We start from the raw sequence: 13,226 nt of genomic DNA, 5'->3' as shown, positions 1-13,226 counted from the left end.
CCCGCACATTTTCTCCATCCCTCTTTTCTTCTCCACCTGCGCAGCATTCCCTGCCCTGATCCTGTCCTCACCTGAAACCAGCTCTTCCCGGCGGAGGTCTCCTCTCTCCCACACTGCACTGAGAACTTCTCCTCCAGCCCCGAGGAACCTTTCTGCTCTTGCCTCCCCATTCGCTCTTCCCGCTGCTGTTAACAACAGGTTCTTTAACCATCACAAGACACAACCGGAGCACACCAGAACAGCTCCAGTAAATTTTAGCAGCCACATCTCACCCACAACAAACGCCGTCAGGCGAGGGCTGCAGGAGACAGCAGCTGTCCTTGAACTCCAAGCCCTTAAGGAAAGTTGTCTTGTCCTTTTCCCACCAGCACTGTTCCAGCACCAGCCCGCACGCCGAGGGTGGAGTGGCATGGGCACTGCTTGCCTCTAAATCGGAGCTTCCAGGGGAAGCAGCTTGACTTCACTTTGCCGTGGCTGATGGCTGCCAAATAAGCAAACTCAAACCCAAGGAATTAGGAATTTAGCAACTTTTTTTTTTTTTTTTTTTTTTAATGTGGCATCATCTATAGAGGGCAAATAGAGGATAACAGATATTCCACATGATGAACCATCATTAACAAGATAGAGATGCCCCAGCTGAAAGTCAGCCCTCAATTAGCTGTAACAGACAAACTCTGAAGTTTGCTAAATAATTTAGGGACCAAAGAGTTCTTGTTCCTAAAAGATGCCTTCAGTTGTCAACCCCAGGCGAACATCTTGGAGAAGTGAGCTGGAAAGCACCCTTGAGATCTGTTTTTCAGACAGGACTTTACAGCCGTGACTATATGCAGAGAAGACATCAGTCTTCTGTGGCTGTGGCTCAGTATGACTCGAGATCACAAAGACAGCACCCAATGTAAGCATGTAGTGTTTCAGAAAGAAAATGAAAAAGGTACAGTTGTATCAACTTTTGAGGTGAGAACACTCACTTCTCAATTTAACTTAACCCCAACAAACCGCACACCCCTACAGAAACCAAGCAACCCACCCCATAATATTAGAAAAGCTTTTGGTAGCAAAGACTTTGGGTTAAAGGTTACTGAAACTTGGAGCACATTACTGCTCCTGCAGCAGTACAAATTGCCCAGAGGGAACCACAGTTCCAGTTACTCCAGTAGGTCTTAAAAGCAACAGCTGAGCAATCAGCATCTATTCAATAAACTATTATCAGTGTGAAAAAACTCACTCCAAGTTTCAGCTGATGGTCAACGTTTCTGAAGTTTAAGAGATAAACCTTGGATCAACTGACAAGGGAGAGAAAAGAAACACCAGGGAGAGGACAGCAAGTTCCCGCAGTACTTTAGGCCCCCCTGAGCAGAGGCCACAGCCCTCCCTGCTGCCAGCCCTCCGACCTTTGCAGTAAGAAGTTTTACTTTTCCAAGATAGCCTTCTGTATTAACAGGAGCTCCTTTACCTCTGGCAACCACACCAGTGGCTCGTCAGTGTTGTCCCCTTCCTCTCCAGCCGTCATTTACCACAGCTGCATTCCAGCTTTACTGCCGTCCAGATTCCTCCTCTGAGCACTACACTCTGTGCTGGCCTTACACGAATTCACCTCAGATAAATTATCTCTATTAACCATTCTCCCCTGCTACACAGAATGACAGAACAGATGAGGCTGGAAGGAGGGCTGGGGGACCTCCTCCGGTCCAGCTCCCTACTCAGAACAGGGTCAGCCAGCAGGTTGCTCAGGGCTATCTCCAGTTTGGAGTACCTCCAAGGACATAGACACTACAACCTCTCTGGGCAACCTGCTCCAGTGTCTTACCTGGGATTATTTTTTCCCCCCCTTATGTTTAAATGGAATTTCCTGCATTTCAGTTTGGGCACCTTGCCTCTTGGCCTGTCTGCACACCACCAAGAAGAGCCTGGCTACCTCTTTGTGTCCCACCCCCCAAGTATTTATATACATGGGTAAGATGTCCCAGAACCTTCTCTTCTCCAGGCTGAAGAGTATTAGCTCTCAGCCTCTCCACATAGCTCACACGTCACATGCTCCAAGCCCTTCAGCACCTTCATGGCTCTTCACTAAACTCGCTCCAGTATGTCCATGTCCCTCTTGTACCAGGGAGCCCAGGACTGGACCCAGCCCTCCAGATGTGGCCTCCCCAGTGCTGATGAGAAAGATCACACCCTAGACCTTGAGGTGATGCGATGCTGTTCCTGATGCAGCCCTGGAGAGTCTGTTGGCCTCCCTTGCAGCAAGAGCAGACAGGTCTTACAAAGCTGTATGGGCCTTCGACGACTATTATCCATATTTTCTCATCCAGCCAGGAACTCATATTGCCATATGCAATACAGATGATAGCAGAGTAAGCCAAGAACACTGAAAGCCCAATTCTTTGAATACATACCTTGTGAAATTGAGCTGAGGTTTTTCAATACGAGAGTGAAAATAATGTAGTTAAACCTGTATTTCTACATTCAAATAAAGACTGTTTTCAGAAAAGCTGAAGGCATGAAGGTTCATCTGAGAAGAATAATTAGTAAGAAAAAAAACCCCACCAACCGCTGAAGTAGAAGGTATCTTCCCATATAAATCAGTAGTCAGTGGCACAGCTTAAAAGAACTGAGAATCCTTCCCAGAGGGATCCCTGTAAGTCCCGCTAACAGGGACTACGGCTCTATATTACAAGAAACTACATCTGAATTAGGATAAAAATGAAAAGTAATTTAACAGCTATTAAAGCTGTTAATGAAACACATCATGTGATTCACTTAATGCCAGTAATACACCATTTCATACCTCACCACTTATTTCTGGTCTGTAAAATATAAAGCCCCATTACCTGGAAATTTCTAGATAAGGGAAACAAAAATTTCCAAATATACATTTCCTCCATGCCTCCAGAGCAAAGAAATGACAGTAAAAGTCTTCAGAAGCAGAAACCTGCAGTTATGATACCTGCTAGACTTTCAAGGCTTTTATCTCTGCAGAAAGATAGCCTCCCATGTGAACACCAAAACTGACTGCAAGGGTGGACAACTGACAGCCAAGCTACGGATCACTTAGTTGCCCTTTCATGACACAGGGTAAGACGTATTTATTCAACTTATTCTGAAAGTGACTTGTTTAGTAAGCTGAAGACTCGAAATCTTCTACCATGTGAGGCCCAAAGCAACATCTGTAGTATTTACAAGTAACACAGAAGCTTTATTTGGGAAAGACGACCTGTAACTTCCAGAAGTGCTGGAAGAGAGAAGGCAAACACAAGCAAACATCTCCTTACACTTATGAGCAAGTTACAGCTTTGGGGAACACCTGAAGGGATTCAAAGATGGCAAGAAGAAAAAGTGGTCAGACACTAGAACAGGTTGCCCAAGGAAGTTGTTGATGCCCCCTCCCTGGAAGTGTTTAAGGCCAGGCTGGATGAGGCTTTGAGCAACCTGATCTAGTGGAGGGTGTCCCTGCTGAAGGCAGGGGGATTGGAACTAGATGATCTTTGAGGTCCCTTCCAATCCAAACCATTCTATGATTCTATGAATAATCTGCACAGCCTAAGTCTTGTCCCCAACAAGGCAGTTGGATGAAGAAGAAAAAACACAGCACTTCTCTAAGTCAATGGAGAATGTAATAAAAAAAGCTCACTCCCAATTCAAGAGTGCACAAACCATTTGCAATTGGTACCCAACAGGAATAAGTGGGCAATGCCTTATGACAGGCCAGGTACTTCAAACGTCAAATTTAAGGAGCGGGGCAAATCCCAAAGCACAGGAAGAGACACAACACACACAACCTGCAGCTCATCTTGGACAGGACAAACTAAAATTAAAAATTCTTTAGGTTCTTTCAGATCTCCACAGGATCACCCAAGGCCCTAATTTTACATAACAGATTCAGAAAAGGCCATAGCATGAATATTCACCCCTATCAAGAGAAGTTAGGTATCCAATGGTATTGCAAGTAGGAACCTCACTACAACTGTAAGCAACTATGTATCTGCAGGATTTGGCCCCAGGTTCAATCCACTCAATCCTCCCACATCAAAATTTGCACTACTGTGAGCGGAGAACAATACCCACAGGGCTGTGCAGCTTACCTGCTTAATACATGCAAAGCTCTTTAGCATTCTCCTCCAATCCCCTCATAGATGTGCAAATCATTGTATTCTCCCTGTTCTGGGATAATGACTTTAATTTGATGACCTACAGAAGGAGGCCTCTCAGCAGGGGCATTTTCATGTGAAGGCTCCCTCAGCGGGTGCTGCTGGGGGTGAGAATTCTGACAGTGTAGCTCAAGGGACAGATGCTGAAGGAATCTCTTTCATTGCTCTCCTGCCCTATCACAACCATATTGTGATACCTTCACAAACAGAGAATTTGAAAGAGGCACTGGAACAACATGGAAGTGAATAAAGGACCTTGGAATTAATTGGTTAAGCCTGAGTTCGGAGCCTGAAGAGGAAACCAGACATTTTTAATGATATGATAGGTTAAAATAACCTTTGTTTATTTTACACTGAACACACCCTACTCATGCAACACAATCAGTTACTGGGACAGCTCAAAGTGGTTATTCCAACACCTTTGCTTCTCCTGTGCAGTTTATGCCATTTTGAACACTGTTCTTCAACAGTGCACCATGCTAAGGATGGCGCTGGCAGAAAGCCTCTGTTTAACCCAAATGCTGCTCACGTGTGTGTTTGCAATCATGACTATAAGCACTTGAAATAAGTGATCCATAAAATAACTTAACAGGACCAGCGTCTCCCAAATGTGTTTTGGAGGTCAGCTCCAAGTCTTCAGACTTTTGACTCATTTCTGTAAAGAATATTTTATTGTAACTCTCAAACTAGAAAATTTTATCAGCAAGTATAATGTTTGATTTTTTCCCCTCATAGGTATTTACACTGATGGCATCATTCACATTGTTATACCTACAATTCAGTTAAATATTAAAACTATTTTCTGGAGCAGATTTCCTATTCATCTGCAAGACTTTCAAGGTTAGCTTAAAAGGCCTCCATAGAAGTAGATATTTTCTTCAAATTTGTGGAAAAGATAATTTAAATTTTTAGTTACTGTCTCAAATGAAAAAAATCTCCTACTGGTAGGAAATTCAACTCTTGAAATGGAAGCTACTTTCAGTGTCCTTTGAAGTGGCTTAGTTAATGCAAATTCTCACTGAAGTGGAGAATTAAGGAATAGTCAGGCTAAGTAACAATCTTTTCAAGGGCAGTATCACAGAAATCTTACTAACCGTTGGAATAATTCTGCTTAACTAAAGTAAAAGTACATGTTTGGAACAGTATGAACAAAATGTCTGCCCACCTTCCCTTTTTTTTCCCCCCCCAAAAAAAAAAGGAAGAGAGGAAGAGAAAAAAGGAAAAAAAAATCCTTCACCCAACAGAAAAACCCAAGAGTTACATGCCAAAGTTCTAGTAATACTTGTGAGTCATCCCATCACTGGGCAACTGCATCTGAACTATATGTTGAGCTATTAGAGAAGGAGTGCTGTGTATATATAAGGTTCCACATGTGTGACGAGAAGTTAAAACTGCACTTTACAGATTTTTGTATTTCCACGGATTTTTCAAGTTCCGTGGATTCTTCCTTTTGTGATATGCATCTTGTTAGTTCAGGATTAATTATAAGGTCATATCAAGAAACACACAGAGAACTATTTTTTAAATATTTCCTTTTCTATACTTTGTGGTTCAAGTCAGTACGCCGATGGTATGTGCACTTCTCCACTTCTGCTGGTAGATGGTGGTGGTGGGGAATACAGCTTATCCCCTCTGACCCAAAGCTGGGAACAGAATGGAAAAAAAAACCAAACCAACCTGTGTTCTGTTTGCCTCTGGCCTCATCACGCTGTAGGATGTTACTTGCATTGAAGGAAAAACCTGGGAGGAAAGGAGGTAAAATAATTGCGATAACAAGGAAACATACTAACACCCAACCTAGTTTTCTAGAACAAAAAGCAGAGAACAGCTGCGACAGCAACTGGAGTAGCACTCGGGTTTTTATCTTCTCATTACTAGCCCCTGGAGGAAACATCAAAGATGCCATACAACATCTCTGAAAACAGAGAGAGCTAAAGCATTACACATCCATTGAGGCTTTGGGTTTTTTCAGACTCCTTCTGTTTCATTTTGATAGAAGAATGTCCCTTCAGAAATATTCGGCATTTTTACAGAGGTTTACTGAAGTCTGCAAAAAGATACCTGATTTGAATTAACTTACACCAATTCCCTTTTTTCCAACACAGCTGGTTTGGTAACCAGCTGAAAAACAGATATTAATGTTTCACTGCAGAATTACAAACATGTTTTTAAGTAAAGAAAATATTAAGAAAAAAATTACTCTAACCATGAAGCTTTTGTAGTGAAAGACCAGACCAAGAAAAACAATGCTGCTTGCATTTTTATAGCAAAGGACTGATATAATCCTTTCAGTAGATGCGATGAAATTCTTCATAGAAGTGAGTATCCCCAAGGAAAGAGATTTCAGGCATAATCTGAATATCATAGTTCTGTGGGAAGTGACTTTTCAGGCAAGGTGTAACAAGATCTCCAAAGTCCTGTGTTTGTGACAAAAAAACCAAACCAAAACCTCACCAGGAAGTTTTTCATATGATAGATTCATATGAAATACTGCAAGAGAAAAGATCTTTATCAATATACAATTGCATGAGATACTTAAAATGTTTTAAGTGCTCCCAAACCCAAAACCACACCTGCATCATAATTTTAAATATAAGCATATGATAGAATCAAAATTATTTGCTTATGTTCATCTATGAACGACAGCTAAAGGTAAAAATGAAACTAGTAATTAGTAAGCAGTAGTTACAGCTTTATTCCAAAAAAGAAAAGCAGCTTTGACAAGATTTTAGACCTCCACCAGTATACACCAAAAATAATTTTGAAAATAAAACCCTAAGATGCATTTAAGTAGCAGTTTTAATTTTTAGTAAATGTATTTCTAGATCCAAGTACTCACTGGATACAAATACTACAGATATGATGAGAAACTACACAAATTTTCATGTAACTTCAGCTCAGCTTCACATACTGAACAGCAGCATAAGGCAACCCAGTTTTCCAAAACTATTCATATCACTAAGCTTAAAGTCCAGTTTTCTTTACTACTAACTTAGTTACAAAGAAGAAAAAAACAAATCCAAGCAATGTTACCGCTCCCATTTTTACTAATCTTTTTTCCAAGGTGGGTGTTTTTTCTGGAAGTTTCACTCGGCTGGGGCCATTCTTCTGTTCATGCTGAGGCAGATGTTAAGTTCATGTAAAAAGTGCAACAACAACAACAAACATTAGTGTGAAAGTTTGTGAAGTATGTGATAAAGTACCCAGTCCTAAGAATCTGCATGTATCTAGGACTGAGATTGTTTCTCTCTCACTATCTGTCTGTACCCTACTTCAACTGAAATAAATGTGTGCAAACCTTTGTCTCATCTGATGCTCAATCATTCTGTAATATATGTTAGAAAAACAGTTTACAAACTTAATTCATCAGGAGTGAAACATACTGCTAATAGATGCTACAAAAATCTAGTAACAAAACATTTAAACTCCAATCATCAAATATTTTAACCAGAACCTTTGCCATTTAATTACTAAAACTACTGTTTATTAAAACAGCAAGTTAAATATGTAACAGTTTAGACTTCCTTGAAATTAAAGGGAGAGTGCAAAGAACCTTACAAGGGCCTGCTGAAATACTTGCTGAAGCTGAGTGGAGCCCTGTCATGAAGTGCAGCAGGGTTCGGTTCTGATTCCCTACCTTAGTTTATAAGGCCATCACATTTACTGTGCTTTCAAAAATTGTATGCTACAGACATAATATGTACTGCTGGCAGAGACTTGCCATGACTAAGCTGAGCAATCAGTACTGAAGATTTTAAGGGAATTTATACAAACTTATTATCTAAGAAGTTTAACTGTTTCACTTGACACTTTTCATAATAAATGTTTCAGTGCTCTACTTATTCAAGAGTGCCCCATCATAAACTAAGTAGCACAAAAATGTTTTGTATTAAAGTCTTCATCAATGAAATTCATAAAACACTACAGTATTTTAACAGAACAGGAATTACATTTTTCAAGTAATTAGAAGGCTGATGTTTAACACCTCTGTTTAACACTGGGTACAGAGCCACTGTGCTTCATCTTGACGGTTACAAAACCTCAAGTACAGATGATAGCAAAGTCAAGTGGCTCCTAACTCGGATCCCTCCCAACCCTTATAACTGGCCTGCATGTACAGGAGGCAAATATATACATATAATTGATTTCTGCATATGCAAAAAAAGGAACACAAATAGCTAAAAAGTTATTTGCCACAATCTCAACCTACCTTTTAAATACATTTGGTGTTAAGTGATTTATTGGGAGAAGGCTGTTTTATCACATTAAATTTACTTAAACCACAGGAAATTGCATTAGTAGCATTATACTCAAGGTCTGAGTTCCACATGGCTTCGTTCAGCAACAGATTCCTTTCTGACACTGATGCTCCATTTACTCTATCCCACCGGCCATTTCTTTTACTAGCCTATTACTTAAAATGACCCCATCTGACAAGAGCGTGTCATTGTGTTGGTTTGAGAATGACTGATGTGGTGCTAACATCTAGCCTTGACCTCTCCCACCCTTCTCTTTTGTCACTCTGCAGTTATCTGGGATGCCCCTCATTCAATCCATAAAACTTCAGTATCTTTCTTGAGTCAGTCATTCCAAACAAAAGATTCCTTAATTAAGAAGTAAGAGTGTAAGTATTCAGAATGGCATTTATGCCACAGTGGTTGTCCAAGAACACAGGGATACGTTCCACTTAATTCTTTCCTGCAGTAGAAATAAAAAGATTGACTGTGTCTTCCTTTGGAGACTCTGTCCATGCTGCTGTGGAATATTCTAGATTATTTCTCATTCTGCCCATGGAAAGGTGGAAGGGGGAAAGGTAGATGCAATGTCCAAGCTACAGCTAAAGAGCCTGTGCCAGACCAAGGTACAAACATTTCACTGATGGATGCCACATGTGAGGTTGCACTCAGAAACTTGTACCCTGTGTTTAATAGCCTCATTTGCACGCACTCACCTTCTCTACCAAGTCCTTCAATTTGGTAACTTCTCCTCCCAGCTTCTCAACACTGCAAAGCAAGTCTTTGCAGACTTCAATAAAACTTTCAGTCGGTGCCCACCGCAGTATTCTCTGTTGATAGTTAAAGTTATTTGCCAGTTATTGTAGATTACAACTTAATACTCTTTAGTTAATGTATCATAAAAGGGTCAGAAAAAGTTTATAACTGCATTTATGCTGGGTTTTCATTGTACAATTTAGGCACAACATGACCTACTACACTCTATCAGCCTTAGTGGGAACCTGTCACCTTAACTCCCCTATCAGCAGAAACACCTTTAATTGGGTAGCTTAACTCTTTGAAATAAATTATTTAAAAAGGCGTCCTTTAGAGAAAGAACACTGGACAGCTGAATATAACTATACAATAATCAAGATGGTTGACAGTACTCCTATTTTTCATTTTGTAAGGTAAGGTAAGAATAAGGAGAGGGACCTCACTGTGGCCTTCCAGTACTTGAAGGGAGCTTATAAACAGGAGGGAGAGCGACTTTTTACATGGGCAGGCAGTGACAGTACAAGAGGAAATGGTTTTAAACTAAGAGAGAGGAGATTTAGGTTAGATATTAGGTGGAAATTTTCACCCAGAGGGTGGTGAGGCACTGGAACAGGTTGCCCAGAGAAGCTGTGGATGCCCCATCCCTGGAGGGGATCATTCAAGCAGGTCGGATGGGGCCCTGGGCAGCCTGATCTAGTGGTTGGCAACCCTGTCCACAGCAGAGGGGTTGGAACTAGATGATCTTTAAGGTCCTTTCCAACCCAAGTCATTCTATGATTTTATGATAATATTCTAGAATAGAATAATATACTCTAAATTAATCTTTCTTTCTTTGAATTAATACCTTCTGTGAATTTTGGAGGAAATGCTGGTTTATGGTCCGCACAGGAACGGTCAGCTTACTACACTCTTTATTCAGCTTCTGCAGAAACTTGAGGCATTCATCTCCACTACAAAAATAAAACAATATTTTGTTATTTGTTAAATGTTGTAACTTTTTACAAGCTAAATAGTATCTACGTATTTCCAACATGAGTGAGTCAGACATGCAGTTTCATTGCATAAAAAACAAACCCAACCAAAACCAGTCTCATTTTAACACAGGGTAGTTAAACACTACATTTAACACCTTAGCAAGTCTGGTCCCCAACCCCGCTTCTGGAAGGACAACAAATCACTAAGTTTCCTATAACATTCAGCTAGTAAGACACACTGAATGCTGAGAAAGTGCAACCTAAAAGCTTTTCAGAAACATTCTATTAACTTCCACTTCTGTTTCTAACTCTCATCACTCCTGTATTATCAATGAAAACACGAGTAATTTTGTAACACGCTACGCATAATAACTGCAAATCTGTTTTCTTGTGCATATGTGCATACAGATCAGTCCTGCAATGCCAGAAACAGAGAATTTATAGCCAATTTTATGCTGACATATCAATACTCCTGATTTGCACCTTACATTTTTGAGGAAGATGTGCGGGGAAAAAAAAAATCTGGTTTGAACTTTGGAGCTATGATTCAAATGACTAGGTTAGAGTCATCTAGTCTCCAGCACAATGGAAGAAACAAAAATCCAACAACACTGACTTGGCCCCCGAATCAAGAAATACATCCCTCAAAGCCTAAAACATCTGATGTTATCTACTTTGAAGAAAATATATACTTAGTGGTCAAATACAGGCAGGAAGACAACTCTGAAAATTAGTTTGATCAGTATCACCAAAGAGTGGAGAAAAGGATAGAAAAATCTGACAGACTAATTTAAATGCTAAATTTCTAGAGCTTCCACATAACACTCAGTCAATTTACTTTACTGTAAGCCTCAGAGAGTGTTAGTTATAAGTCAGGGTGCTGGCCAGAAAGCTGTTGCCATTGACTGGGCAGATGAAAAGGGGGCAAGGAAGATCACCCATTTGTTTTTAGAGAGCTCTCAAACCTTGAAACTCCCAAGAAGCACCTGTATCTCCAGTAGAAGTTTCCACTAGCTATAAACTATTCAGGTGAGTAACAAGCAGGGCCAAAAAAAGTGACAATTTTAAGTTCCCATTACAGGACTTCCCCTTATATTTACAGAAGGATCTGAGTAAACCAATTCAGACCCCAACGCTATCTTTTCCCATGGGCAATCTGCTACTAAACTCAAGTGCCATATGCTCACACCACCTTACTCGCTGCTGCTTCTGATGGCAAAATGGTTTACATTAAATTTGCCAAACAGCTAAACTCAGCTACACAGCACTGTGGTGCAAGTATCTAGAGACTGAATTTTAACCATAGAATGTTTTCCTCCCACTCTGGCACAAGATAGTTAATGAGCAAAGCTTCTACCACTGCTCATGGTATCTGTGACTGGCAACACTGCTGAACTGTTAAGACTTTAACACTTAAAACAAGTATACAGAAGCATTACTAGGGATGCTGGAGGTTAAAAACCAAGCCTGTTCTTTTTTTTTTTTTTTTAATGAACATGAGGAAGTAAAAAAGCTTATTAGCTTGTTTTTATAAAATAAAGTTATTTATTTCAGAACAATATAACTGAACATTTAAGGTAAAAAAACCAAACACTAAACAAAATAATCACATCTGGAGATAGTCTGACAGTTTCTCCCTCATTACTACAGTCAAGCCCCACTCCTGGAAATTTCCTTCTACTTAGATAATTTTTTTATCTGGCTATGATCAGTTATAGCACCTTCTGTGTTTTGTCACAAAGGAAATTATTTATAGGAATTCTGGAAGGATTCTCAGAAAAGTAAAGTATATAATGGGCATGAAATGGGGATGAAAAAAGGGAAAAGAAAAACATTTATACTTCTCAGACTTCTTCATTATTATAACAATAATAATTTTTAAAAAAAGTTTTCATATAATTTTGTATCTGTTGCAGTGATATGTTCTTATATTTGCAAATGGAAATAACATTTTCAAAAAAGATTCACTTCTTAAAAAAATTAATAGCTGTCAAAACACCAGTGGCTAAACAGTGCTAGACACCCTGTGAGTTTATAATCAATCAGTTCAACATTTTCTACTATGTTAGTTTTTCTAGGACTCAATGACGGATTTTCCTTCTCACAGAATGACTCTGAACAAGTGGGAAGTAAAATCTTTATATAATAGCATGTAAACACAGCCTATGATTTTAGTCTCAAGGTCAGATTCCTAGAATACATGTCAAGCCATTTTCTAGAAAACTATGCAGTGTTTGCCATAACTGAAGCGCTGTCATATTCTGTGTACTTCAATCTTTAATCAATCAATCAATCATTTTCTGGTTTTGAGAACTACATATGATCTAAAACCATACTGTACTAGGAATTCCATATGTCACTGGTGAGTGAGACTGTACTGTCCATCACGTGGGTTTTTTATTGTGTTTGGCCATATATGCAGTGAACTGTTAATCTTTTTGTATTTCTCCACTTATTCCCTCTGTTCAAATTTTTAAGCTTTCTGCTTGAATGTATCACAGAATCACAGAATATTAGGGATTGGAAGGGACCTCAAAAGATCATCTAGTATATACTAAGCACTACTATGGGCCAATTTTATAAAAAGTATACATTTCTAGCATAAAAAACCATGAAGCCTAAACTGGGCAAAGTCCTCTCAAACTGCAGATAATGATCCCCTGCTGAAGAGTCAGCATGCTTTTCTAGAGGTGCCTAACTTGGACACCCAGATGCCTGGCCTACTACCTCAGCTCAGCAGCAAAGCCTCTATTCTAAGAGGAACAGTTTAGGTGCTCTCAGACCATTTATGGTGTATCCATACCATACTGGTTTGTATACTTTTGCATGCTGGAACTTCAGTTCTTCAGTCTTACAGCATATGTACTAGTTTGCACCTGGATTCTCTTCTGGAAGTACACAGGTACTTGTTTTGATGGAGAAATCTTCTTACAGAATAGAAGCATCATCAAGGTCCTGTGTTAGGACATGAACACCCTGCTCTCCCAGCCCACCTCAGTTTTTGAAGAGCTTTTCCAAATGCCTTGTATGTCCTCCCACATCCCACAGCTCAGACTTGGCATCAGGCAGCAAAAACATACCTCAAGCAGGCTGCAAAGCCTCTTCTGTATAAACAC

The 13,226-nt window shown here is 39.9% G+C and overlaps 1 protein-coding gene across 1 annotated transcript in view; it reads right to left on the bottom strand.

Moving 5' to 3' along the window:
* Window positions 1-5,701: 5,701 nt before the first annotated feature.
* ASZ1 (ankyrin repeat, SAM and basic leucine zipper domain containing 1) overlaps window positions 5,702-13,226 on the bottom strand; it is a gene marked incomplete at its 5' end in the record, with an annotated part of 37,221 nt that continues 29,696 nt past the window's right edge. The window contains 5 exon segments of the mRNA XM_010165926.2: window positions 5,702-5,812; window positions 5,814-5,885; window positions 7,179-7,262; window positions 9,097-9,210; window positions 9,981-10,086. Coding sequence (XP_010164228.2) covers window positions 5,702-5,812; window positions 5,814-5,885; window positions 7,179-7,262; window positions 9,097-9,210; window positions 9,981-10,086 — 487 coding nt within the window.

The sequence above is a fragment of the Antrostomus carolinensis genome, unplaced genomic scaffold (genome assembly GCF_000700745.2).
Source record: "Antrostomus carolinensis isolate BGI_N321 unplaced genomic scaffold, ASM70074v2 scaffold17864, whole genome shotgun sequence".
Classification (NCBI taxonomy): domain Eukaryota; kingdom Metazoa; phylum Chordata; class Aves; order Caprimulgiformes; family Caprimulgidae; genus Antrostomus; species Antrostomus carolinensis.
The sequence above is the reverse complement of the archived record's forward strand: the minus strand, read 5'-3'. Positions and strand labels throughout refer to the sequence as shown.